The 24155-nt window shown below is 36.4% G+C and overlaps 1 protein-coding gene across 1 annotated transcript in view; it reads left to right on the forward strand.

Annotated features, from left to right (window-relative positions):
• The window catches only part of FMN2 (formin 2), a 155906-nt gene that overhangs the window by 126177 nt on the left and 5574 nt on the right, over window positions 1–24155 (forward strand). Inside the window, 1 exon segment of the mRNA XM_065632449.1 lies at window positions 13261–13410. Coding sequence (XP_065488521.1) covers window positions 13261–13410 — 150 coding nt within the window.

A 24155-nucleotide genomic window follows, 5' to 3' on the forward strand; every position in this document is an offset into this window, starting at 1 on the left:
AACAGCAATGCTTAGGATGACTAGACAAGCAAGCAGCGCAAGGAGAAGTGATGGATTAGATGGAGCAAAATTAATGTGATTAATGTGCTTGGATTTTCTTTTTTGAAGCAGATAACTTTAGCCCAAGTTATAAAGCTGATATCTCCATAAAAATACGAAAGTCTAAAAAAAAAAAAAAGCTCTTGTAGCAATAACAACAAAAATGTTTCTAAAATGAATAATGATTTGGGGAAAATGCAGCAATGTGTATTTTAGAAAAGCTCAATTGTGCAATAGATGAGCTGAAATGGAAAGTTAATCTTCCACGCAAAATAAAGACAAAGAAAGTGGAATGTCTGCTCCAGGGACTCCATACAGTGTATAGCTGTTCATTTGTCACAAGTGAGAAAATGTTTAATCGCTTTTGAAATGATGTATTCTCTCTTTATTTATCGTGTTTAGTGACTTTAAGAGTGTCAGTATGTAAAGTGTTTATCCAAGGAATGGATTTCTGGCACATGGATAAAATGAAAAGTGAAATGTTTAGCTCGCAACAGGCATATGTTCCAAGATCTTTCTGAGTAAGTATCCTGAGATGAGAAGAAAGCACACAGGTCTGTGTTTATCTAGCTTACGCAGGCAGACAAGGAAGGCTCCAGACTGGTATTAACACTGAAGTGACATGGAATGTCTTCACCAAACCCCAAACAATTACATCATTCCCTTAACAATATTGATAAAGTGTAATAAAAAAGAACCTGGCACTTTCCAATTAGATCCTCATTGCTAAATACTTGAGAAACTGTGAAATACTTGACAAGTTAAAGTAAAAACCACTGTTTTGGGGGGAGGGGAAAGAAGTAAAAGAGGAGAAGGAGGGGAGTAGGAGGGAAAGAGATGCTTCTATATTTTAGGATTACACAATTTGGCACTTTTTAAATTCCAGATTATGTCCTTTGTCCCAAGATGCATAGCTATATGTCCAATTCACACAGCTGTATATAATATTTAAACTTTATAATTAAAATTTGTCACCTTTCAAAATTGGGAAGTACATTTTCCATGGAGCAACAAACACATTCTCTGTTTTCTGTATTTTCATTTCCCTAGTTTAATATATCTGTAATCTTTCATTATGTGACTTTTTTTAAAACAGGAAGAAAAAATTAGAAACACTATTGTTTCCAGGTACGCTTAATAAAATTTTAGAATGAGCCAGAGTTTGATCACACTATCCACAGCAAGTAGGAACCAAGATTGCATCTAAGTTATTGTCAGAAGCAATATGATCACTGATGTCTTGTTAACCATGCTAGGACAAAGGGCAATTGCAACAGCAGCAATAAGACCTTGCCGATTTAGAATCAGAAAGCAGCTAGTTCTCTTCTTGCACCTCACTCCTGAAGAAGCAACAACCGTACAACCTGACTACAGTTACCAGAAATAGCATTCAGTGAAGCTGAAGGTTCTAATATTCTACCTTGCTACCTCAATTCAGCTTAATAACTATGAAAGAACAGGTTGTAGCTTTATTACTTTCTTGTAATACCTTACCCAGTATTAAGTTCTGATCTCACTGGAAGGCTTCCAGATTAGGGTCCTTTTTTAGAAGAAAATAAATCCATACTGTAACACTGATCTCTCTTCCACTGAAATAGTTAAGAAGATCTTTTTCTTCCCCTCTACCTGCAATGATTCATCTCTTCTTGGAATAAGACCTTGGGAATCATTCACAAATTGAACTGGAGATGTGTTTTAGACCTGAGACATAGTCAGATGATCTTCAGTTCTTCCTGCTATCTCTCAGTCAAAGAATGAAGCATCAAATTCTAAATTCAGTGCAGTAGCACTGAAAATTGCTCAGTTTATGTTTAGTCATAGTGCACTCATGTAAGTGGCAATGTATGCTGAGAATCTCTTAAGAAGGCTACAGATCCTTTTATTTCTAATATTTCAGATCATTTAACCCTGCTTGAAGTGAAAACATAAGTCACAAAGACAACAGTCCCATATAATGGTGACTTGATTTGGGGGAAAACTGTTCGCTCATTTTTCCTGCTATGATGCCTGATGAGGGCTGGATAGACAGAAATGCTGCTCACTCTCATAGCTTTGTGTACCTCACTGATTCTTCAAATCTGAGAATTTAATACGTTCTTTAGTAAATCTCAATGGAATGTGATAATATATATTTGTTTCATCAAAAGCCAAACATAGGACTTTCTGTCTTCTGACAGAAGTATCAACTTGGGAATTTAGGATATGTGTGGCTGGGTATGGAACACTCATCTTCCTGTCTCAGGATATTTTTATTTGGTTTATTTTATAATTTGCTCCCATTACTCGCACATTCTGGTGATTTCTAGGCTTTTAAGTGCTTCCTGAGTGCAGCCTCCCAGGCATCTCTTCTGTTTTCAGGACTTTTAATAATCCATTTAGTAATGTGTTGTTGCTTTCTCTGCTGTAGCAACAAATTACATTAATTTTGAAGAGAAATGTTTACCTTTAAATTCCCTGCAAAAAACCACAACACTCTTCGCAGGCTTCCATTGGTTTCACTGAACATGAAACTTGTGAGGAACAAAGCTTTACACCTGCTTATGAGCTGACAAGTTGATGACACCTAGAGAAATAGCAGAAGGTATAGTACAATGGCACTGCTGAAAAGCAACACCTAGAAATGTAGCACGTAAGTCTGGTAATCCTTTAAAACAGTAAATGTTCCTCCGGCCTCGCTACCCTTCACACAATGGTTTGGATTGTTTCCGAAAGTGAACTGTAAAGTTAAAGTGAAAATTGAGTTAATGATTGAAATAAAGTGGTGAAAAGCTCAGAATGAAGAGAGGTATGTAGTTAAAAAAAAAACAACCCAGCACACTTTTAAGTGAAAGACAAGAATATGTGGTTGGACTCCATCTTTCACTACTCTTTGGCCACTCATCCTTTGTTGGTTCCATTGCTGTTAGGTCTCTCTTCTCTCTGTGTGGCTCCCAGCATGCAGACTTGAATTGCTCATCATAATACATTCCAGACTGTAGGTATACATTAGTTGCATCAGCAAGAGTAAATACTTGGTGAGCAAAGGAAATGTGTATAGAAGCAGCTTACAGACTGATAAACAGATTGGATCATTCTAGTTTAGTATCCTGTCTCTGAAAAAATATCAAGGCCTGTAAATATGCAGTAATGGAAAATTAGCCAGCAGTTTAGTTATGTCAGAGGGTCTCTTCTGAAATATGGGTAATTGATCTTTCACTGAAAGGTGAAGTCTTTTTCCTTTTCTGAAAATATTTGCCAAATGACTGAAAGTCCTTAACCATTTGCATTATTGATTTTTGTCTGTAAGTATCTTTTATTTTGAAGGTGTTGGTCTGCTTGCTTAAAAATTTGTGGTTTATTAGTTTTAAATTAGTTTGCGTTTAATGGCATTCACTTTTAGTATGAAAAAATGGTAATATAACTTTTAACAGACTGGGGTACAATTCAGAAATCTAATATTCTGCAACTTTAACTCACCTTTATGCAATTTATTCTACAGTTTATGTAGACAACTTATTCTTAGATCTTACAGTCAAAGATAAAGGATATTAGTTTAAGGTGCAAATACAGTTACACAGCAAAGTAAACTTGATAACAATACAGCTAAGTAACACCCTGCTAACATTATAGTTGAAATAACTGAGATCTGATCATGTGCAAAACTAGTGCTAAAGCATTAAATGCAGGATTGAAAGAAATAGAAGAATCACATAGCTTTTAAAATTAATGAAAAAAATACTGAAATTAAAATCTTTAAATGTGGCACCTTGTTTTCACCTCCAGTTTATGTCCAGCAGGTGGTTTCACTGAGCAATCCTCAAAAATCCAAGATATGCCTCTTGAGCTGTTACAGCTAAAGTAAAATGCTTGTGTGCAGGAGTGTAAGTGTGATTAGCTCCAGTGCCTCGCCATTGTGCATTGGCTTCTGATTATGTTCAGTGGGGTTTTCTTCATCATATTGTCTACCTGAGCTGTTTAGTTAGATTGTATCCTAAGACCTTCACAGTATAGTGACTGCATTTGCAATGACTCTGACTTGAAAGTGGATAATTCTTCTGCTTTTTCTCTCTTATGTTGACTTGCCAGTACAGTTGTTGCTTTCTTCCTTGCCGTATTTTAAGGTTTACTTTACGGATTATCATATTATATTGCTGTTGTCATGTATATGCAAATAAAAAAGCAGAATGGCAGAGATGTGGTTTAATTAGGTCATAATTGCATTACCTCATCTGGGAACTATCGAGTAATAACTTATACAACATAGATTATTCCTTTCATAATGATTTCCAGCTGATGAAATGCTGCCATCAGCCCCTCCACAGAACAGGCCTTGCCTCAGCCTACTGCTGAAGCCCCACTATGCTTCTCATATACAAATATTAAGGGACTAGAAAAAAAATTTTTGTCTCTACTCTTCCCCGGCCTTGCTACCTTGTGTCATCATCCTTCACAAAGCTAGATCCTGAAACAGCATTAGTGTGCAAGAACCCTTCTGCACTGTGTCTTAAATGAAAGTTTCTTGTGGGAGAAATTCTACCCTCTTCTTTTCTAAACTGGTGCCTGAAAGACAGTTCTACCTTAATCAGTATGTTGAGGAGGTAAAAGTTCCTTCTTCACTCTAAAGGAAACAACTAGGGTAGCAGTGACCTCAAACCAGAAACACCACAAAGTCTTTGTGTAATCATTGGAAGGGATGGGACAGCTCCTCCAGACATGAGTGTTCTTAGTCCAAAGCAGGATGGTTTATTTAGCTTTGCTTAGATGTGTATTGACGCTTTGCATATCCAAAGTGATACAGTTATTTATTACAATCTTTCTATCAATTCCAATTTTATTGTAATTGACTCTAAGAATATGAAAGCCCCCATGAACACTTCTGTGTTCTCCAGAGGCTGGATTTCTTCTGTTCACACATGTGCTGGCTTTTGATGATAGCAGGGAATCCTGTGTTCATGCATGTTAAGGAGAGAGGTCTTGTTCATTGAATTAAGTAAGAATGTTCTTCAGAGCAACCCCAAAAGATTAAGATGAAACAGCATCACAAAACATTTAAAATGCTAGGAGGTTCTATAATACCTAAGTATTTCAAAGCAATTTTATTCTATAATTTTCAAAGAATAGAAACTGACACCTAAGTTTAACTTAGCACCAAAATAGAACGAGTACATGACAATACTCCCAATCAGACCTGTATATTCATTTTGCTTGTTATTTTTAGACTGTGTTTCTGTAAATGCACATGTATACAATTTAATGTATGCTAGATTGTATTCTTAGACTGTGAGTTAATATTATACATACATGAAATCTGGCAAAGCATCTGTGTGGTTTCTGTCTAGATATCTAAATAATCCCCTCTAGGTTTAAGGCAAATGACTTCTTATTTTGTTATATAACTCCAACCTTGACTGTGCATGAATTTCAGTTGTAAAAGTGAGCCATACCATGGGAAGAGGCAGATTACAAGTCTGAGGTTGACATCAATAAATTGAGAAAACATAATAAAACTTCTAATGCAATATTTAGTACACAACGGTTACATTACCTTCATATGTGATTATAACCTCTTTAAGTAATAATGATTGCTCAGAAGGTCTCTGTTGAAGTAGACAGTGTGGACGGGTTGTGTTAATAGAAACATACGGAGACAAGTTGGGCTTCAACATGAGGCATTTGGATGTTTCTTACAGCGCTCAGCCTGGCAGCTTGCATGTCAGATCACTGCTGTTGAAATTCATTCTACCCCTGTATCCTGTGTCTACTGGCACCTTATTATTTCTTCAAATTCAACTGGCTGAGAGTTATTTAATATGTTTGAAGCTCATATATTAGCCTTTTTGAGAGAAAAAATAGTTTTCTTTTGGATAGGTTACTGACCCTAACTTTCCAGTGCACACAATTAGATGACATTGTTTTACGCATGTTCATATTGTATTATATATGCCCAGTTTAGCACAAAGCTATCCATGTGTCTACATAACAGCTTAGCTGTGATACATGGACATGATATCCACACTAACATAAAAGTAAAAGCATTAAAATCTGAGAAAGAGAACCTACATGTTCATGCAAAGTATGCAGATTATGGTGGATTGCAGCTAACAGGAACATATCTAGGGAAATGTAAATACCACCAGCCAAGTTTTTGAGAGAAAGTTAAACCACTTTAAAATTGTCTTTTTAAAATGAAAAGAGAAAGCACATTCAAATTAAAAATACATTAGAAGAGTCCTGCTAAAAAATCTTTGCTTTTTTCTCTGAGTAGCCTGTTACAATTGTCAGAGACAAAGGCACAAAGCAAAAAGATGTAAATTGTGCATTTGTGTTACTAATCAATGTGTACAACAGATAATATTGATCGTTATTGATGAATATTAAAGTTGTAAAGCATTCCTAGTATTGGAGGGGTGTCAAAATTCTCGTGAGCAAGGCAGACTGGCCAGTCAAAAGATAATTCCTTGTTCTTCATGTTAGGCGTTTCCTGTGGGGAAATAATGGGACCTCAAAAATAGAGTGATTTTTATTTTTTGTTGATTAAACTGTTAATTTTCATCTAGTTGGAGCAATAAAACACTTTTCTGTTTAATATGAATTTATAGAAGGCAAGGGACTACAGATGAGGGAGATGACTTAGGATTCAAAACATTGCAAATGTTTGGCAGGTTTTTTTTAGAGGAAAGGAAAAATCTCTTGAGAGCTTTGTTTTCTAGGGAAGAATATTACAAAATCTGTAGTTACACAATATAGATTGGCGAATGAAAGAAGAGATCAAGAATTCTGGCAGTTGACTTGAGCTGGCATATTATCTCAGGGTGGTTTTTTTAATGTAATGAAGATACTTTTCCTCCTTAAAAACAAAAAATAAAAGGAGGAGGAGGGAAGGAACCCAATAAGTTCCCTACCAGCATTTAAGTACTAGACATTTTAAATGAACCTATGTTTATTTTTTGTTTTCTCACTTCTAATTATGCAGGACAGGGGACAGCATTGAGAAGAGGCAATGATATTTTAAAAATTAAAGGTGAAGAAAGTGATACAAAGTTGTAGTACAGAGAGGACTCTCAACAAAATACATCAATAGAAAATTAGAGGCTTTTTGGGATGCTGTGTGTAATAAATTTCCTCAGTGTCTTTTGCTATCTCAATAACCAGGATGCTGGTTCTGATTAATTTTATATAATTTTGTGTGACTTTGTTGACCTGCTTGGTATTCTGTCCTAAGACTAATTCTTGTTAAAGCTTTCAGATGTTGAAAACACATACAAAGTCTTTTCCTCTGTATAAAATAAGAATGAACACGACAGTTCATACGGTTAGCTTTTCCAGAAAGCAAGTACTGTTACCTATAGACTGTGCTCATCTTCCCTATATAGTTATCAATTCAGGATCAGCGCTCTGAACAGGCTTATAGGCTTGCCAACCCAGTTTACCTTTAAATATAACTCCCATCAGGTTTAAAGTAGTAGGAGGCACATATAGTCTCTTTTCCGCTTTCTACATTCTTTCTTTTTGTGCTGGTTTGACTGAAAATGGGTTAATTTTCTTCATGCAGTTAGAAACCTTTCTTTTCATAGCTAGCACGCTCATTATTTGGACTTAGTTTGAGAACAAGAGATAACACCCCAACACAGAGCTAATGTTTTTAATTGCTCTCGTCTGAGAGCCAAGGACATTCTGAGCACTCTGTCCAGAGGTGTGAGGCAGTGAGGAAGACAGGGCAGAGTTGGGGCAGAGCTTGACTGACATCCAGATTGATCAATAAGAGTATTCCATCTCATTAGTGTCATGCTAATTATTTAAGGGGAGTTGGGACCTTCCAGTTTGCTCTTCTGCTTTCTCCTGCTTGCTCTTGCTATCGAGCTGGAGGAGTTCGGTCAGGATGTTTGACTCGGCCTTTTGCCATCCTGTAGAGACCTCTGGGCTTTTCTGTCTTTTTCCTCTTCTTCTCTTCTGCTGTCTCTCTGCGATCGTCTTTGGGACCAGGTGTGGCTTTCTGGGACTGGCTGCTCAGTTGTGGACAGAGTTCGTGAAGAATTGCCTTGAATATCTTTTATTTCTATTTTATATCTATTTATTTACTGGTAGTGTATTAGTATTTTGTTATTAAACTGTGTTTATCTCAATCCAAGTTTCTCCCTTCCCTTTTGATTCTCTCCCCTGTTGGGGGGGTGGTGGGGGAGGAAGTGAGTCAGCGGCTATCATGGTTGTATTGCTAGCTTGACAATTTTGGTAGACTGTGTTAAGTTCTAAATTTTACTTGTGACTTTAATCAAACTAAAATGTACCTTAACAGCTCCTGCCTAACTCAGAACTGCTTCTGAAACACAGCTGCTTCACAAAACTAACACAGTACCATGAGTAAGACTACCTGTTCTTAATCTCAAATGTACATACATAGGTGATGCTTAACAATTTATAAAACCAAACCCAAGTAGTTGAGAATATCCAGGTTTGAACTTCAAGCAAAATATAAAATCTGTTAAACAGTACAGAATCTCTCTTCCAGAACTGCAGAAACATTTTTTCTGCTTTTAAATCCATATTGAAACAAACCTTTACTCTTGCAGGTGATTTGGTTTGCTGTATGTGGAAGCCACATGCATGAGTGTTTCTGCATGTGTTCATTATTTCTCAAAAAGGTCAGGCAGGGCATGTCTGTACCTACGGTTACTTTGCTATTTATTTGGCCATGGAAGGCTGATCAAATGATGCTGACATGAAATGACTGCTATCCATTGCTTAGTATTGTTGTTGTTGATTTGCCTCTTTATTGCCTTTTTTTTGAGCAGAAGTAGTATTTTTTGTAGTTGCCAGCTGCTCTGTTGCCTCTCCCTCTCCTTTTGCTTGACCCACTGCATACATTCATATACATTTATGCTTGCGTGCAAATATATGTTGTACATATTTATAAACTGGCCAATGCATTGCACACAGCAGACATGAATTGGAATCGTCGTCTGCAACAACTTGCTAACTGGCTTCAGAATGGAATGGAAAAAAAATTGAATAATCCATAGCTGCTCTTAAAATATTCCTAATGGATCAGCTCTATTAGTTAGAAATGCTGTCAATGAGCCATTAGCTATGTGAATGGCTTCTTTTTTTTCCTCATGTGATTAAATTTGGTTTGGCTGTTAGTGCATTCATTCCTTCATTCCCTCCAAATAGAAATATCATTTACATAGTCTCATAGTTGTACACAAGGGAGCACACAGAAAAGTCCAGTGATTCATTCATCAGATTTCCAGATTTGAGTAAGCTGTGAGTTCAGTTGTCTTAGTATGCAGTGATTTTTCTGAATTACACAAACACTTGAATGAAGGAAATTAGAAGATGAGAAAAGAACTAACCATCTTTCTTGATCTTATTTCCTTACTTACTTGTCAGGGTTGAGCAACTCTTCCATTATTTTGAGAGATTTCATGTTATTTAATTCTCCTTTAGGGCCAGCATGAAGGATATGAAACCCAGACTGAAATCTGTTTAAAAGAATTCTGACTTCTGCCATGTCAGGATAAGACAGTGGTGTGAACATCACTCCCTTATTTTTAATCATACTTGAAAAGTCAGGCCGTTTGAACCAAAACCAGTGACCTTCTTTACCTTTTTTAATCCCTGAAAATAACTCACATGCCCTCCTTTCCCTCTTCCATGACTGCTATCTCTTCTCTAATGCACATTCTTTTCTTCAAAGACACTTGCTAAGAGTACAGACAACCTTTTCACTTGAGAAATGGACACTAAACAAGCTTTGCAATACCTGTTTGGTAATAAATGTTTCATTTTGCAAATAGGTGAAATGAAATTCAGTGGTCAGAGGAGTTTCCCAAGGCTATATGATGCAGAAAGTAATTTGGTTATAGGAACAACAGCCTCCTGAATTTAGTCCCTTATTTGACTCAAAATGTCTGTGTGCCTGTACATATAGTCAGGAACAGTATCAATGATATTTGTAGCTATTTTGTTTCAAAGTCTGCTGAAGGACCAACAGGAAAATTTGCATGGGCTGCCCCACTGAAAAGCACCAGAGAAAAGGTATTTGCTGCCTGGCTGAAATCTGGAAGGATGGTATCTACTCTTGGGGTTATGGCAATAACACCCAAATTTCTCTTTGTATTTAAAATGTGTGTCCCCTCCTGGAGTCAGCTTTGAGATATGTCTAGTTTGTCATAACATAAACATTTCCAAATCAGATATTTAAAGAGCATGGTAATACAGAGGATTTATTGCTGTATATGTTTTATTATTTGATGCATTTGGATTCACTTTATTTGCTTTATATTTCATGTGTGAGTTATGCCACTTTGTCTTACGCTACAAAAGTGACAGAATCAAATGTATAGCAAGCAGGTTTCCATATGTCTTCTAAATGTATTCTGAGAGACTTAACTGCTAAATCAGGGGAGACCTCTCTGGTTGAAAAAAATATGGTAACTGTCTTGACTGTTTGATCTGTACATATAGACAAAACTCTTGATTCATGGAGATTTGTGCCTTGAAGCCTTACTGCGTTGCAGCTGATGTCTTGAGCATTGTTATCAGTCATTAGAAAGGTGTGACATATTAACAATGACAACCTGGTATGCTGCTGCTGTTTCACATTTCACAAACAGCTTATTTCCCTTACCTCCCAAAGTAACTGCCAGGGAGGCAAGCAACCTGGCTGAGCATTTCTCCTCTCTCTATAAACCTGGAAATTAAGTTATAGCTGGTAGACACATCTGTATGCATGTATAAGGTTGTACTAGTTATACAAGTTGTCCTCGAAGATTTTTTCAGTCACCAGAGGAAAAGACAAAGACATTGGCTATCTTCTTTTGCTCCCGGAGGATAGTTGGAATAATAGAAGAGTAATGGAAGCCTTTGCATCTCCAATAAATGTTCATGCTCTTAATAATTTTTTTGAGCATTCTCCTGTACAGTATGGATACCACTTTATCTTGTCTTGGTATTTCTTGAGATGTTTTCCTGTGAGGGAATTTTAGCTTGTTACCTCGTATTTAAAAATGTTATTTAGGATGGCAATTCACTGTCAAATTCTTTTCACATTATTGTCATTTGCAGAATGATTTGAAGACACATTTCTCAGAACAATGTTTCTTATTTGAACTTCTGTTCTTTCTATGTTCTGTAAATCATTAATGACCTTCATCCAAAGAGTTTCCTTAAAAATAAGCCACTGACTCAGCTGATGCCTCCAGATTTCTCTCTTTTCCTGTATTCCTTATGTTCCTTCAAAAATATTGCCAGGTCATTCTGAAAAATCAAACAAGCCTTTTATATGATTTCCCCACTAGCCAGCTCCAGAGCTATAAGTCTGAGGGAAGGGGCTGGGAAGAAAACCAGAAGATCTCCCTGATAAGTAAGCAGTCTTGCAAGAACTTGAAAATATGTGAAAGTAGGCAAAAGATTTAAAACATAGTACAGCTGATTGACAATGTCAGGGATATTCTTTTTGAGTGATTATGTGAGACCACAGGATAGACAATAAATATTTTCCCCAGTATAAAACTGTGGGGAATATGCAAATAAGTAAAACTGGGTTTTTTTAGTTTAATCAGTAGTATCATTCACCTATAAATCGTTTGAAAAAACACAACAAAACCCAGCCACAAAAAAAAGACATTATATAAGACGTTTTATTTATTAACCATGCGCTGACTTACAGAACAGAGTGCCATGGTAGGCAAACTGTGAGAGAGCTGAAGAAATTATACACTCAGGTAAGTTGACATTTGAGTATCAACACACTGGGTTAAAAAGTGAGGATATTTTTGTTCTTTATATTTTTCTGTGCTGCATCTTTGTTGCTCAACAGCTTCATTTTGCATCAGCAGATGGAAAAATGAATTAGGAACTAAGAGGAAAACGTGTGTAGAATTTGGTAAACTGATGACAAATTTCTTAGCTATAGGCTTTTTTATTCAGAAATAGGATAATTTATATAGACATTTTTCATGTTGAAGAAAACAACTGGTGTATTGAGTTTTGAGAACTAGGACAAACAGTTTCATAGAGATTTTGTGAGATTAACCCTTCTCAATGGTTGAATCTTTGTATCTTATTGTCACCATTAAACTGTTTAAATTATAACAACTGTGAAAGCTCAATCTCCAGTTACAATAGTCCATGAATGAAGGTACAACCTCTGTGACTGAAATTATATTTCCATCCATTTAATTGGAATTGCATTTTTTCACATAACTAAATTGATTAACACTGTGGTATGTGTTTCATAGAAAACTATTGTAGGGGTCAATGGGGAGTAATAGATTGGTGAGCAAAGCATCTACAATTGTATTTCAAGAAGCAGCTTTCCATAGAATTTTTCATTAAGAGAACAACTATCCAGAGGCTTCAATGTTGAACTTCAGATGAGAAAAATGTTCTCAAAACCTTGAGTATTTACAAAACTTTTTAAAAACCAAAATGGAATACTAGTTAATCAAGCAGTTAGTTTTTGAAAGAATTCCTCTATAGCTTCCTATAACATTCCTACATATTTTAAAATTTGAAATAAAATAGCAGCAGTTGAAATTCAGAAATTTGTTAAATTTAATACAGTCACAGTCTTCACTCAGTGTTGGAAATGTGACCTTGCCATTTCAGCAGTAGTTCTTACTTTAGGTGTAGCTTTTATGTTTAATATGCTACTTTACTTTTGCTGTGCTCAGAAGGGGTTGTCAGATCGTTCTGATAGAGTTATGATGAGCACCTGTTTTCTAGCACAGTTGCTCCTAGCCCAGTATTCTTTTGCATCCTTTATTGTTTAGTACACAGCAGGTTTGAGTTTTAACATTTCTGTGTAGGCTTCAGCCTAAGCTATCTACCCTATTGTGTCATGGTATAGATGTAACAGAACTTGAAGAACTATGTGTACAGTCCCTTATAGGTTTTGACTCTGTGTTTTGAAAATATTTTTAAATACAACAGAAAAGCAGAACATGGGCAGGTGTGGATGTCTGGATTTACAAGGCTTTGGACAGTGTGTTGGTTTTAGCTTTTGAAATGGAAAATACTTTGGTCAAAAACAAAACCCATGATAAATGCCAGATCCCAACTTTGCTGAAGAGTCATATTATATCATGTATCTATCGCTATACAAAGAGCTCACAACTGTTATGTTTTTATATTATTTTAGGTCTCCTACCAAGATTAAATGCCATTTTGTTGTTAACTAAGGAAAAAAAAATCTGCATCAGTGGGTGCTGAAACACTTGCCGTTGTTGTTTTCTTTGACAGCTTTTTGGAAACTGCAGCCTATTTCTGTATGAAACCAAAAATGGGAGAGAAGGAGGTGTCCCCACATTCTTTCTTCAGCATTTGGCATGAATTCAGTTCTGACTTCAAAGACTTCTGGAAGAAGGAAAACAAACTAATTCTTCAAGAAAGGTACATTTGTTTGTTTGTTCAAAGGCTTTTCTCAGAGAATGTTATTGGGAACAATCACACAGAAAGCAGTCAGCCTCGCTTCATTAGCACACAACCTATTGAAGTTTTCTCAGATTTTTTTTTTTAACAGACTTTTAAAAAATATATAACCTTCATAATTTTTGAATGGGACATTGATATCAAACCTGAATGACATTTTTGGTAAAGCATATAACTACTGTGCCACTCTGAATCCAAGAAATGGGAGACTTGTTTCAGGTCTGAAAGTTGATTAAAGTTTTCCGATTAGCATATTTAGTGAAAGCAAGTCAAGGTATCAAGACATGACATATTGTAAATATTTGTCCAGTGAAGTTGGGAAAAAGGAAGGGAAGCAGGAAGACAGAAGAAAAAAGTCAATTTGACCCCATGGTAAGGAAAGACTCAGACTGAACCATATTGCATATCACAGCCCATGGACATGAGCACGTGTGGCATATGTGGCATAAAGAAATGAAATAGTAGTTTTGAAAAATTTCCCATACTGTCTGGTCCACGTATTAGAAGAGCTATGATGTTTGCTTTCATATGCATGCAGATATTGCATTGTGGTCACCCTTTGCTTATAAAAATGTCAAGAATTAATCTGTTGTTTAAAAAGTAATAAATGCCATATAAGAACATATCAAACAAATACAAACATGAAAACTGCAGACACTTATATAATCCTACATCTGTTAGCAACTTGAGTGACCTTGGTGTACAGATAATGAAACTACTTCCGAGCCTTAACATTAACACGATTGAATCTATATGTTTATTAAGTGATTGATATAAGTCCATGTTTGGGTGACTTGACAAGAACAGGCCGCTTCTTAAGATTACTCACCCTATGCAATTGTCGCAGACATCACATTTCTGGCTTAGGAACTCATCGAAAACTCTCCTTAGACAACTATATGATCGGTGTCTTGTATACCATATATGTTCAGTGCGAGTGGATACATTCTGAAGCAGTCTCACAGTTAAGAAACATGGATTCTGCTCCTATTGCAGGAGTGCGGTGCAAATGTTATCACAGTACAGCAGCTCTCTGGGGATCTATTTCGTTTTACTGACTGTCTGACTTAATTTTATGTAATTAAGTATATCTTTCTGGAATTGAGCTGACAGTTAAATGCTAAATTTGGTTTCCTTTGCAGGGATTTAGCTGTCAACTTAATACAGGTTAATTTCGCCTTGTATTTTTTATAGAATATGATTTAAGAAAAATGTCCTTTCCTTTACAAAATACTAGGCTATTTTTCTAAAATCAAATAAACAAAAACCCTCCAGAGGGTTCTCGCTGCAAAGTATTTTTCTTTAAAAGGCATTAACTAAATAAGGAAAAAACCTCTTCCTCCTATTTTTTTAATACATCTGAAGCTTAAGAGAACAATGGCATTGTGATACAATCATTTAATTCACTTCCAGTTCTATGTATGACTATACTAAGAAGAGAAAAAACGTGGCTGCCAGCTGCTCCCTTCTAGGGAAAGGTGTTTTTAGCCTCAAGGTCCAGGATACGACAGGGAAGAAAAAGGATAGTGGGAAAGGAAACTGGAAGATCCATAGGAAGAACAGCAGAGAGACCCAAACCCAGACTCAGAGCTGATGGGATGAAGGAGAATTTCCCAGGGGGACAGGCAGGACTGGGTAACTGCCGCCCAGGAGGTCAGTGAGGTTAAGACTGAAAACGATCCATCCTGAAAATCACAGGTAGATTTTTGGTTTGAATTTTTAATTTTGACTTGTCTCATCAAGTTTAAATCTTCCTCTTCATAAATTTTGTTTGTTCAGCTGAGGCAGTGTTTAGACTTTGGAAACCTTTGATGTCTTGGTTTGTGCTTACCTCAGAAAACTTTGGCATGATGGATTTGACTTTCAGATCTGGCAAATTCAAGCTCTCTTCATTGCCTTTTAGGAATTAAAATACTTTGCCCAAATTGGCAGTAAGAGTAACAGTTTTCTAAGTAAAATAAATTATTTTGCCCAAAATGAAGGATCATCTTTGATAAAACAACTGTCTTACTAAAGCCTTTACATGGAAAATATTTTGCCTCCAGTCATAGTTCAACCTGGTATCTGAAGTTGCTCTTTAGGCTTTTTTTCTTGATTTTACATTTCCACTTTTATTAGTGAAAGACAAGATGCTGTGATGTGAAGGTGTCTTGATATTGAGAAGTCAAAGGAGAAAAATCTCGATGGAAAACTAAGTGTTGCCCAAAGGTGTAAGAATGTACAGTACTATGGTTTTCAAAATTTTAGCCTAGATTGACTAATCTGTAGGTGACAGAAATCTGAAATCTGTGTATTGCCACCAAAATAGAAATATTTACTTCAAGAAACTAGATTTTACTCTTTAGTTCGTGTTCTTGAAGGTTTTTTCTGCTAAAGTCGAGGAGCAGGCTAGAACATTAATGGTCAAAGTAACTTTCTGTAGTTTTTCATTGGCAGCAAAGTGATGGATATGGTGAGACTTTTTTTAAAGTATTGCAGTATGCCACCTGTGATGGATTATTTACCAGGTTGCTACTTCATGAAATGTACTTTAATTATGATCATTATTTATAAAATGTGTAACTTTATTTCCTTTTCTTTTTTAGTTTGCTCATCTTTCTTTCTCACCCCTGGGTTGGTTTTGGAGCTTTTTTGCCTCTTCTCCCTCTACTTTAGTTTAACACACTTTTATTCTGTGGCCGATGTTTTTAGAATATTTTATATCCCAGTTTCCATATGGACTGTGTATGGAAAGGAATTACTTGTTAATAGAAAGTGTGCCTTATTTAGTCTCTGCAAATGTGAGTCACACCATTTTACAATAATTTACCCAAAGGCTTTTCATAGATGGTATTTCCTAAGGTGGTACTACTTTTTGTTACTGATAGATTAGAAGTGTATGTTTTAAAGAAAGCAGTCAGCCAGTTCTTATTTTAAACACTTTTCACTTGGCATTTCAACTTGTATATTGGTTTGCCAAGCATTTATATGCAAAAGATAAACACTGAAGTGTCAGACTTCATATTTCCTTACCAGAAGATGAGAAAAAAAATGAAGAGAAATGGGGCAAGGTTAAAAATAAATTAATTTTTCTGAAGTTTTTTACTACTTTCACTCAGTTCTCTCGCTTGAAATAAAGCAGAACTGGAAAATACCAGCTGTAGAGAAAATTATGCATGATAAACTGTTAAATACAGTAGCAATAAAAAAATATGCACCTGAAAATTACAGTGAAAGCATAGGTCTGCCAAAAGGTTCTCTGAACAGTACTACTTTTTGTGGTCACACTGCACTCAAGGCTAACTGGAGCATTCCGATAGAAATTGTTACCTGGGTTATTTATAAAGTTCTGAAATATAATTTGTGGAGGCTGAAATTTCTGATGCTATGTCTATCCTAAATATGTATCCTTTTAACTGAAAATTGTCCAAGTAATACAACTTTTTTCTGATTAAGCAACTTAAAAAAAAAAAAAAGAAACCAAAGCAAAAAGAAAAAACAACACTAAAGGTGCATGTGTAGAGTTTTTAAATGTTGTAGGTAGTGTCCTTTCATTGTATATTAAATGTGTCACGGCAGGCTTTGCATGTGAATTTTGAAACCTCTTCAAACGTATCTGTCAATATAGCTTGTGATCAGCAAGAAAGTCAAGAAGAACTTTCCCTAATTCTTTTTCAGTGTTGTTTGGGAAAAAAAAAAAAAAAAGATTTTGAACCTTGTGAACTTCCTGTTCAGCATACTCATTATCTGTATATGCATTTCAGTTGCTGCATGCCATGAGATGTGTGTTGCTCTCCGAATACATATTGTCAGATAATGCACAGCTGCAGTGACGGATATGCAAAAGTCTCAACTTTTTAGAAAAGCTCTTAGAGGATCACGCCACCAGTCTTCCGTAATGAGGGCAGGAGCCTTGTACAAACTGACCAGTAAATATATTAACTCTTTACTCATGAATCTCTGTCTTCATTCTACCCCCTGGTTTCTTTATATATCTGAGGTAGAGATGTTCAATTTTAAATGCACTATTCCAATCTAGCACTTCTGTGAGAGCAAAAACTATTTTTATTTTTCTTGACATCCAGCAAAGGCCTACAGAACTGCTGCCCAGACTTTCCTAGGAACCAGGAATAGATAACCTGTCCTAGGCAGTTAAGCAGCTGCTGGGTATGGCAATCAAATACGGAGCTGGAAAGTTCATGGTAGCTAAAATACAATTATTTATCAGAAAGTCTCATATTGGCATGGACAGCAATGCTCCATCTTTAGGACTAGAACTTCAAGTTTTCTTTGTCACTGTGAAATACATCCTGGCTCATTACAATAACAAAAATCGATCAATCCTTTAAGTGTTTTTAAGTTTAAAAGAAATGGGAACAAAGAAAATTTCCATTGCTCTGAAAGTTTAATACCAGTATCATTAGGCCATAGATGCCCATTCAGATGTTACTGGAAACAGGTCAATGACAAGACAGGGCCCCAGTTCCAGTTTCCCTTTCTCTGGGTGCAAGTGAGGCACTGGCACTTGTTTGTCCACTCCAGCTCTGGACATGTTTCCATTTCTTCAGATTGTTTGCTGTTCCAGAGCGCCTGTGCAACCTTGCAAAGATTTGCCTAAAACAGGGGAAAGTCGTATTTCTAGACAGCAGCGTAGGGGGGAGAAATAAAAGGACAGATATCAGTGTCCTGTTAGCGTGTACATAAGGTATACATTGCTCATAAGCTCGTGTGGCCCTTGCCCTTATGCAAAGGCATGTCACTGAACAGAGATTCACTGTGTCAGGGATACCAGCAGAGGAGAGTTCATAAGCAGGATCAACATGATGGTAAAATTCTGTAAGTCCCTGATATCTTGCATAACACTAAGCTTAAGAATTTCTTTTGGCTGACTTTATTCAACCCTTTAACTCCCACGATAAATCTTTGACACATTAAAAATAATCTATAAACTCAAAAAAATGCACTCGTGTCTCAAATGTAAAAGTTGCCCGTTCCCGTAAGAATAGCAGTTAAGCTGGCACCTGGTGTGTCACACTGTGTATATCTAGATGAAAGGGAGATTCCTGGCCAGCATGTCTCCACAGCTCATTGATCTCCCTCTGCAGAAAGACTGGTATGTCTCCCTACAGACTTCTCAGCAGGATGATTTAAAACTTGCTGTTGAGCAATTTAAAGTCTGGCATTGGATATCTGTACGTTGCACAGTGAGGAGTGTATTGGTAAGCTGCCACTTCTGCTTGCAGAGGAGGGCATTAAATCCCATAGCATGAGCAACGTCCTCTCAGAGTAATTTAAGGGATATTTTGTTAACGCTTATAATAGGAACCAGTGAGTCAGACTTGAGAGTGAGAACTTGGGGGATATGGGAATATGCACTTGCAAAGAAATGTGGAGATGGAGGTAAAGAGAAGATAAACGTAGATGGAGGGGCAACATGAGAGGGAAAGGAAGAAAATGTGGAGTATGTTTAGTGGGGTCACATTTTGCTTGGCATGCTGTTATAATGCCTACTGAAAGCTCCAAGTGTTACATTAGTAAGTCGTTACAGGTAGATACATTTTCTGACTTGGGAGCTTTAATCTCAATGTCTTTATTGCGCTCTAATCAGCTGAGTTGCATGCTGGTATGCTTAGTTTTACAACTCATGGTTATAATAACATTTCAAAACAGAAGGTAGTTTATGTGACTTGGAACTGATTAATTAAAAGGATCTTCAGTTTTCGAGAGTATTTCAAACTATTAACTTGAATAAAATAGCTTTCTGAACAGAACATACTGTTACAGGCATTGGAAAATCTACTTAAAAGCCCAAACACACCAAAGATTCAGAAGCTGGGAACAGTCCTTCAAGGCCATGCCTCACAAAGAGACAGTTTGCTGTCCAGCTGAGAGAGATTGCTCAATATTTCAGTACTTTTTTTTTCTTTCTCTTCCTTGTGCACTTTCAGCAATTAATCCTTTTTTTTCCAATGAAAACACTATCATTTTTTGGTTGGGAGAGGAGAGCAGTAACTTTCATTTTTTGCTTTACCTTTGAGGGAGAAATTTGTGAAAAATAAAAGCATTTGGACGTAAGTTTCTCAATCTGGTTCTTTGGTAGAAATTTTAAATACCTTAGTTTAACATTTTTAAGTAATACTGTGTTTTGTAAGGCAGGAACAAGTATTTCCATATGCAACTGTAAATCAGCTGGTGCATACAAATAGTAAACTTGAACAAAGTGAAGGATCTAGTAAAAAAAATAATTTGAAATCTGTGATCTTTCGTCATTTTTGTGACATGAGGCCAGATTCCAGAATGCGCCCACATAAACAGCAGAAGGATGTTTCAGCAGGCTCATCTTTATTTACCTGCTGATGGTGTTGTATCATGCTGGCATGCCATGTTACATCCTGGTGTGCATAGATTGGAGATAGATACCAGTCATTATCTCATAATGAAGTTTGCAGTCTGCTTTCATGGCTGTAATGTCAGATTTGGTGTGACAGGTATGATGTTAGTGAGATGGAATACCATGATTCCTACCATATAGTGATCTTTTCAGGTTTTTTAACCCTTTCTTGTTCCTTGAAAAAAGAATGACACTTGCCTATAATAAAAATCAGCCTGACGTACTCAACAGATATTTGCATATTGGTGAAAAAAATTACATCACAAAAATATTTAAACAGAATTATTGACAAGAAGTGCTATACTTTCTATACTTGTGAAATGTTTTCATTCTCAGGCAAAGTGATTACATTGGCATCTGAGGTGCAATAAGATGTGATATTTTACAAATGAGCAGCATTTCTCATTAACATATTAGACCCTAAAAGTTTGAGACACTCACAAAGACTTAAAATCCACTGTAACCCAGACTGATCCTGAACTACTGAAGATGTTAGATTCCTTGGTAACTGGGAGTTTGCCAAATGAGTGCATGGAGTTGGCATAATAATGGCAACGTCCATTAAGTTTAAGTACGTGTCTGTGTGCATGTTTTATGACATGAGTACAGGGAACAGTCTAACATTGGTGGGTTTTTTTACATTTTTGAGAAGAGTCTCACTGTGCCTGCAGTCATTTTGAATCATTACATAATTACATTTGAGTCATTACGTTAGAACTTTTGATTATTTTTACCTGATGCAGCAAAGCCGAAGGCCTCTTATTTTCCTATCTCCTGCGCTGGATATCTCTAATTCTGTGGCTCTCCACCTGACTTTTTTTCTTTGCTTTTCAGTGATCTCTTCTATTTACGCAATTCTCATCTTTGATTCTACTGCCAATCTTGTAGCTATCAATTATCCAATGTAGTAGCCCCAGTTACCCAATGTAGCAACTCATCTGTCCAGGGTATGTCTCCATAATCTTATTTAAGACAATCTCCTTCTCCATGAAGTCTGTTCACCAAGACTTTTCTCATTCTTTTTTACACATCGCATTTTTTCCTTCTTTTACCTCATCTGCTGCTTAAAAATGTTTTACAGCAAAGTTTCATGTTTCAATTCACTCATGAGTTTTCTTTCTTTTGCTTGCTGATTATGTTACCAGTTTTACCTCACCTCCAGTCTTGTTCCCTTCCTTTATCATTTCCTGTTGAATTTCCTAACCAAATAGCCCAGAATGCAGCCAGCTTCTTTGAAAGCAACCTGGCTTCAGTTCCAAGAAAAACAATGGAAGGTGATGACTATCTTTTCTTAGAGCAATCTCAATTTTTATGGGCAAAGTCTGTAGGAAAGTGATTTCAATCTTGCCTGAAAGTAGCCAGATATAGCCTGAAATACTGGGTACTTTGACAAGATGGCAGAAGTCAGGAAATGTATTTAAGTGGGTAAATGAACATTTGCATTTTATTAGAATCATAGCCATCCTTACAAGTTTTATTTTTTACAATATCATTTTCAAGATGAAATTTTCTTTAATGTTAAAGTTATCATCTTGTTATGTTTCAACACAATATACTTTTTTGTATTTATGGACATCTGTGTATCTCTGCACAGATAAAAGCAGAATCCCTAGATCACCAGTAATATGATTGCTAGATAGGACTGAGTGAAATGGAATACTTCTGAATTGAAATTCTTTCAGAATATTTTGAAGTGTGTTGTGGACTACAGTAAGACTGTGCAAATGGGGGGATCTTATTTTCATCCAGTTGGCCTCAACTTCAGTTGGCCTCGAAGCCTTATTTTAGGCCCATTCGACATGACCTACACTGAAGAAAATCTGAAATGTATTCTCCAAAGTCTACTCTACACTGTTGACACAGCAGGGATCTTGTTCAGGATCCTGCTACAGTTTACTCTGTGTTAAGTGGACAGATTAAAACATTTTAATCTATTTGTCCTTGGTCCTCTGAGCCAAAGTATGATTAATCACTGTGTATTTCAGCCATCCATTGTCTGCCTTGTGGTCCTTGAAGTAACTATGGCAGGGATGTCAAGATAGTCTAATACGTAATCTCTTTGTTGGTAGGCAGAGGCTAGGTTTCATCAGTCAGTTTGATGGGACCAGGTACACTACAATGTGCTTCTGATCCGTATAAAGTCTTTGCAGTCAGTTACTGAATCATATCTATGTCATCACCTCAACCCTATTGGCGTGAAAGTAAAAACTCTACATTTTTTGTTCTACTTTTATGTTGGGAATTGTAATTTTCCTTTCTGTTTTTGTTGCTGTTGGTTGGTTTCGTTTGGTTTTGGTTTGTTTTTTGAGGTTTTTTGTTGTTTGGGTTTTTTTTTGCTAAAGAGAAACTCTTTAGCACAAAATCATTTCAATATTTCCGTAACTGGGTCAAAGAATAAAATATAGGAACATTGCTCTTGAAGAGTTTTCAAAGAAAGAGCTTTAAAGTTTTCTGATCATGAAGTCTTAAGCTTGTCTGGCACTTGATATTTTTGCTGAGGATTTTTTAATTTGTTTTTATTTGTAAAGGTACTATTATTATTATCAATATGATATCTCCAACTCAGACAAGCTTACATAAAATATTTTGGCAACATGCCTTTAATTTCTCTGATTATAAGTATTTAGTATTATAAAGACTATTGGTCTCAGCCTTGTTTTATGTTAAAAAATACAGAATATCTGCAGAAAAATGTCTTTTGGGTTTCATGAACTATAGCGTCAAACTGTAAAAGTAATGTCTGTCTGAGTTTATCATGGAAGTTTTTGTGAGCAGCTCTACTATCTGAGGCGTATAACCTTCCAGCCTTCTCACTGTGCTTACATTTGTCATGTAGCAGGGCTCGCTAGGGAAGTGAAAGGCTACCAAGCCTAGATGGAGCCAGTAGGAAATGAATCTGTCTGCCACAGATACTTCAGACAAAATTATTAATGTTTAGTGGCAGGAAAGTGGCTCCTCCCCAATGGATTGAATGATGACAGAAAGTCTCTAAGCCTTGATAAGGTTGTGGCCAGGCTGGCTCTTGGTCTAGAAGGTAGATAAAGATACTCTGTCTTTTGGGTTTGTACAGATGTCTGGTTTCTTTTTCCTGTGTGCATGCCAAAGTGTAACTTGCTTATTCATCTTGCAGACTGGCTTTAAATTTAATCAGAGTTCATATATGTTTGTTTCACAATAAATATGAGGTAGAAGGCAGCGAAAGTGCTGCAGAAGGGTTTTTATTATTATGGAAATAGGAAACCACTTCCTTTCTTACAGGTCATAATTATTTGACTCTCTGAATCTTATTAAATAGCAGATTTTGAGACCTTAATTCTTGGCCTCTGTGACTGACTGTTCATTCATTTGTAGATTTTTTTTTTTTTTTTTAATCTATCAATGGATTGCCCACTGCTGTACATTCCCTACGTGTTTTCTTATTCTTAGGGCTGTTTGGAAGTATATGCTTTCTGAAATAATGCAGGCAATGCTGTAGCAAAATTAAATATTTAAGGAGATACTATATATTTGTCCAGATTCAAGTTATGAACACTGTTATTAAGTATTTATGGAATCAGCCCTGGGCCTGATGTTGGGTCCACTGCTGTTAATACCTCTGCTCTTCCGATTGCTACAGTGAGAGTTAAGCAACTCTGTGGCTATCTAGGCTAACAAGACTAGTTTTTATAGGATTATGTTCTTATTAAGACAAAATTAATAAATTATTTGGGAAAAGAAGTAACAGGCAAAAATTGCTAAAAGTAATGCAGCTGAAGTTATATTTCATATCAAACTGATAGGATCACTTTAAAGCCAGAATTGACATGAGATGGGGCAGGGTTTGATAGCAAATGAACCAAAGTCAGTTTACTGAAAGAGAGTTTGAGAAGCAGTTGGAAAGTATGAAGTGAGATAGCTTGAGCATTAGCCTAGCAAAGCAGCTTAGCACACTGTAAGCTTGCAAATAATTCCCATCACAGTCACCAAGTTAATGGTACCACCTGGCTTCTTCAGGAGTGCACCGTGTCCCTTGTCACCTCCATCTTACCCACTCTCAGATCATGCCTTGACCATCTGTCCTGCTTCTGAGTATTTGGTTGCAGTTGAGAGCAGTAGTTCTAAAAAGGGCCGAACAGCCTCTTTAACAGAAAACATTAGTAGTGTTAGAACTAAATAATTTAAGTAAAACCAGATCTTCAGAACAACAAATCAATCTATACACATGCTAGCCTTTGGCTAAGGGTCATAATGCTCGGGAACGGGGGAACACCCACCTTCCTCAAATTCTTTTTCCACATCCTCCCCCAATGGCAGCCTATCTTTCCACAGAGGGCCTGACAACCAATACTCATTTTCC

Source organism: Caloenas nicobarica, chromosome 3, assembly GCF_036013445.1.
Source record: "Caloenas nicobarica isolate bCalNic1 chromosome 3, bCalNic1.hap1, whole genome shotgun sequence".
NCBI classification, from domain to species: Eukaryota; Metazoa; Chordata; class Aves; order Columbiformes; family Columbidae; genus Caloenas; species Caloenas nicobarica.